Source organism: Parasteatoda tepidariorum, chromosome 9, assembly GCF_982258835.1.
Source record: "Parasteatoda tepidariorum strain Cologne lab strain chromosome 9, Ptep-v5.0, whole genome shotgun sequence".
In the NCBI taxonomy this organism is placed as follows: domain Eukaryota; kingdom Metazoa; phylum Arthropoda; class Arachnida; order Araneae; family Theridiidae; genus Parasteatoda; species Parasteatoda tepidariorum.
Window position 1 is genome coordinate 40971161 of NC_141763.1, and position 5253 is coordinate 40976413.

General features: G+C 26.9%; 1 protein-coding gene across 1 annotated transcript; it reads left to right on the forward strand.

Moving 5' to 3' along the window:
* Positions 1-822, forward strand: LOC107442713 (uncharacterized). The gene has a single exon (XM_016056347.3). The coding sequence runs from the start codon at positions 1-3 to the stop codon at positions 820-822; it is 822 nt and encodes a 273-aa protein (XP_015911833.1).
* The last annotated feature ends 4431 nt before the right edge of the window (positions 823-5253 follow it).

The following is a 5253-nucleotide window of genomic DNA, read 5'->3' on the forward strand; positions in this document are numbered from 1 at the left end:
ATGGATTTATACGTTCAAATTCTTTATTCAGATGGGGATCTCTTTCATCAATACAAACCTCTGCGTTCAATCAATGCTGCGGAAATTGATACCATTCATTTCGACGATCTTTTTTCGCCGTTGAGATCGCTATATTTTTTCAACTCAAATCATTACAATAAGATGCTTACAAAAACACTGATTTTGGAATGTCATTTTCATTTTTTCAATTCTGGTTCTTCAGCAGCACTGTTGCGTGACTGTGAATTGCAATCTCTGGACAATTTACAGGCGTTTAACCAAGGATTAGGTCGTTTTTATAAGTCATATTTTAAATTTGATGTTTCATTTAAAGTGGGCAATAGAATTTTACCTGCTCATAAATTCATTCTTAGTGCTCATTCGCCTGTTTTTAAAAAGATGATGACAGATATCAGTGAGGAACACATCTTACTTCATGATGTACCTTTCGAAGCATTTGATTGTTTCCTTAAATATATGTATACAGGGGAAATCGAAGACGAATCCTGGCCCACAGTAAAAGAACTTTATGTTTTATCTAAGAAGTATGAGGTTCAAACATTAACACGTGAGTGTTCTCATCTAATTACTTCTTCTTTCAGTTTTAATCAAGTGTGCGAAATTCTAAAGCTTGCCTACATTTATGGTGACAAAGAGCTGAAACAAATATCTAAACAATATGCCATCACTCATTATCGGAAATTAATATCTAAAAAGGAGTGGAAAGAATTGATTTCTTCTTATCCTGAAATTGGACATGAAATAATGAATGATGTTATCCTTAAGAGCCATTGTGAATCGGACAAGAGTTCCTGTACCTAATGTTGCTTGAGTGTTACTAAATACTGGTCTGTCATTGGCTGAGAGCAAAATAGTTTTTATAAGAGAAACGACGTAAAAATTTTCTCGACACTTGTAGTGGTAGACAACTAATAAACCCATGAGGAGGAGTCTCGAATTACATATTTGCTCGATACATATCGAATTACTCGATACATATTTGTATTTTAAAATTGTAAGCTTAACTATTCAAAGCATCTATTATATATTAAAAAATGATCATTAATAATTATAAATTTTGCGAAATATATATCTTTTAAAACTGTGATGGCTTGGCTCTTCTATCAAATTATTTAAGCTATTATATGCTAAAACTAAACGGTTATTATTTTTGTTTTATTAATATAAAATGTCAATTTTGATGTGAAGAAATTATTTCCAGTAAAACATTTTGCAAACCAATAAAAAATGAAGTTATATTTCAATATTAGCTGAACGTACGAGTTGGTAAAAAGTAAAGAATCAATAAATTGTAATTGGTCAACTTTACTAAATCATAAAAAAAATCGAAAGACTGAAGATAAAAACGCGTTTAATAATAGTAATTTTAGAAAAAAAGCATCCTTATTTTTCTGTTTTTATTCAATTCTAAACAAAAAAAAAAAAATTTCTAATTTTTATTTTAACAACATATTTCTAGAGACATCGTTGTCAAAATTTAGGTCGAGACTTTTGTGTCAAGAACTTTGGGTTTTTATACTTCTCTCAATATGTATTCATTATTTCTATTTATGAAAGATGTCCAAGATTTTTACAATTCTTGTCAAAAATAAAAAATAAAAAAAATGCACATTAGAGTTGTAACTGTAATATTTAGACAAGAGGAAAAAGAAAGAAATGTAACTAAAACCTGATGTATTAAGAAGTAAAAGCGATTGATAAGAACAGCTTTAAATTTCGTCTAGAAATCCAACTGCCTTGCATCTCGCCTTCCTTGTTAATGATTCGTCAAGTTTCGATAACGTTTTTCTTTTCATATTTTAAATTTGGACTCCAATATTCACAAATATATTTTTAATTTTAATTTTAGCAAGAATACCATTAAGAGAATTTAGTACTGAGCGTGTCGTATGAGAGAATATTTTATAAACTCAGTTATTATTGTCTTATATATTGTCTACAAGTATGTAACAGTTATATCATTAAATATGTTATGTTTAGTATGTTAAGTTATATCATTATATCATAAAAATAAATCATTTAAACAATTGATTGCATCATTTATTCAATAGCATTTTATTATTTCACTCATATTAAAAAAAAATATTTGTTATGTTAACTCTGAAGTTTTAATATTTGCACTGTTATTTCTAAATCCACTGCTTTCGATCGCATGTGTTACAATGCTTTGGACATGAAAATAAATTATGTGTTACTGATTAGTAAACTTTTTGTTATTTTAACTCATAATATATGTTTGCTAAAAACTATTACTATATAAAATATGAGCTTAAAAAATATTTCAAAATTGCTCTGATATTGTGATTAAATATTAAATATCTTTTGATATCTGTTCTGAAATTGTTATTATTTTATTGTTAAAAATCTACTGATGGTCTAAAAAAAAATTTTTTTTTTATCTGATATCTGAATACTTGGAATATAAAGAACTTTAGAACAAGTTATCATTATGTTTATTTTCTTCAATCATAATGTAGAAATAAATACATCGTGATTGTATTTAAAAGGTGCCTTTTAGAAAATATTTCAGATTTGGTCCGAAATCTTGGATAAATCTAAAATATCTTTTGTTTTATTTTCTGAAACTTTATTCAATTTACTAGTGCAAAATACTAATACTTTTATATTCCATGTTTTGATGTTGGGATTTTGAAGAACTTTTGAACCAGTAAAGCTTTTTGTATTCTTAACTCATAATCTACAACCTAATTGTTCTAGGCAATAAATAAAATAATCAATGTACCATTTTATAAATTATCATAAAGAAGAAAATTAATTCGCATCTCTAAGATAACACAATTTTTCTCTATCTACAAATCGAATTACAAATATTTGGTGATGGCAAATACAATCAAATACCGAATAAAAATAAAATATTCAGTAAATCCAGCCAATTTTATGACCAAACGATATAAAAAAAAATGCTCGTTTTTTTGTTAGATGTTCAAGATTATAAAAAAGAAAAACACCAAAATTTTTAAAACTCAATAACTTGAAAGCAATTTGAGATTTTAAAGAAAAGTTCACGTTTTTTTCCCTTTTTTTCTAATCTTTAGTCATCAGAGTGCGCAGCTGCAAAAATTATAATTTTACTACAATTAGTTTTCGTAAGAAAACGTCAATATATTTAATGCTTCAAAACTAGCTCAAAGCTTCAATAAAGTGCGACGATTTACCAATATACATACATGAGTGTTCGCGGCTGCAATAAACAAATGAATAAAAAATTAATATAGTAATAATTTCCCTGCTAATAGTTTCCCTCTAAACTGAATTGCGAGCATAAGTTTCTGTAGTATTTAATTTGAAATGGATAATTTTTTGTTTCAATGCGCATCAATCTCATCTGTATTAATAATCAAACAGTATTTACCTATTCACTGATAAACTTTTTTAATATTTCTTTTTCATTAAAAAAAAGCGCTAGGAGTTTATTGAAGATGAGCTAATTCAGGTCTTATTGCTTAATTTATGATGAAACTCGTACTGCTGTATAAATATGTGTAGGAAAAAATAGACAATTATGTTATTCCTGAAAATTTTTTTTATGTAAAAACAGTGAAATTAAAGATAAACTGGTAATTTTATATAAGTTTGAAGTTATTATTTAATTCATCAAGTACTATAAATACCTTGGCCACCAGAATTATATTATTGTATATTATTGTTTCCTAAGATAAATACAATAAAAAATACTAAGCCAACAATAAAAAAGTGACTTCAGCATTTTGAGCAAATAAAATTGTTCAAAAAATAACTTTTATTTTTTGTTTCTATACAATTTAACCAAGTGCAAAAAATAAATGGAGAATTACCGGAGAATGCGACCTTACAATAGAACAAATTTTTCTTTTCATAAATTTGTCAGTAAATGTTAATACTTAAACTTTTTAATGATTTCTTATGTTAAGAAAATAAGTTAATAAAAATGGGTTCTTAAAAATCAATCGGTGGTTCAATTTCTGATCCGCTGGTCGCAAGATCTCCACTATTATAACTAGACTTATGTGTAAAAACAAAATAATAATTTAGTGAACATACTAAACCGGTGAAACACGCCAATCCGAGCAGCGGTGGCTCAAAGGATAGGACATTCGCTACTCATTGAGGTGAACCAGTTTCGAATCCAAACGATAACTGGTTCATAAGAATTCTGCTCCCTGTTCGCAAGAATTACGGTGTCGACGTAAAATTATCCTCAGTGAGAGACAGATCATGGGTTAGTGGGCCCGCACTAAGGATTTCAAATTACTAGTCAGTAATTTAGCCAAATATCAAAAGTACACACTAATTTTCGAAAGTCATCGCCAAATGCAAATCTTACAAAAATTTTATTAATAAAAAAAATTAAAAAAAAAACACTCCAAACCCGATGTTATTGGGGCGAAACGATCGTCTATCTTTGTTAATTACCCGAAATTTTGTTCTTAGGCATAATTGTTCTACTTTATTAAACATTAATATTTTTTGTTATTAAGAGTTTAGCTTAATAAGAGTTTCGATAGAAACTAAAGAGTTTCTATAAAAACTAAAACGCATATTTAACAATAGTAATACGCAATATTTGTATTTTATGATAATTTGATGTTGTGCTTGAAATGTTACTCGTAGCATTACAAGTAACTATTAACATTCCGTATGAAGCGTATCATAAGCGAATACTATATTTTATTCCTTAAACTATAATTGTAAAGCACAGCAAAAAAAAAAAAAAAAAAAAGAACTGAACTAATTTAGTAAACATTTTAGAGAACCTTTCGTAAAATAAAATTTTCAAAACCATTATTTTCAAAGAAAATTTTTTCTGAAATTTTTAACTTATAATTGTCATCGTAAAATAATTAGTTTTAAAAAGCACACAGTTTAAAGCTTCGAACATTGTATTTACAAAGTTTCAGATTTTAAACTCAAGTGATCTTAAATGTAAACTAAATAAAAAATTTCGCTGCAGTTTCAAAACTAGTTTTTAAAACATCAATGTAGATAACATCTATATAGATATTCCTTGAACTATAATTGTAAAGCACAGTTGAAAAATAAAACTGAACTAACTTAGTAAACATTTAAAAATACCTTTCAAAAATTAAAATTTTCAAATATTTTTTTCAACAATTTTTTTAACTGGAATTTCTAACTTATAATTGTCCTCGCAAAAAAATTAGTTTTAAAAAGCACACAAAATTAACGCTTCGAACATTGTATTTACAAATCAATCGAAATTTCATAAATATG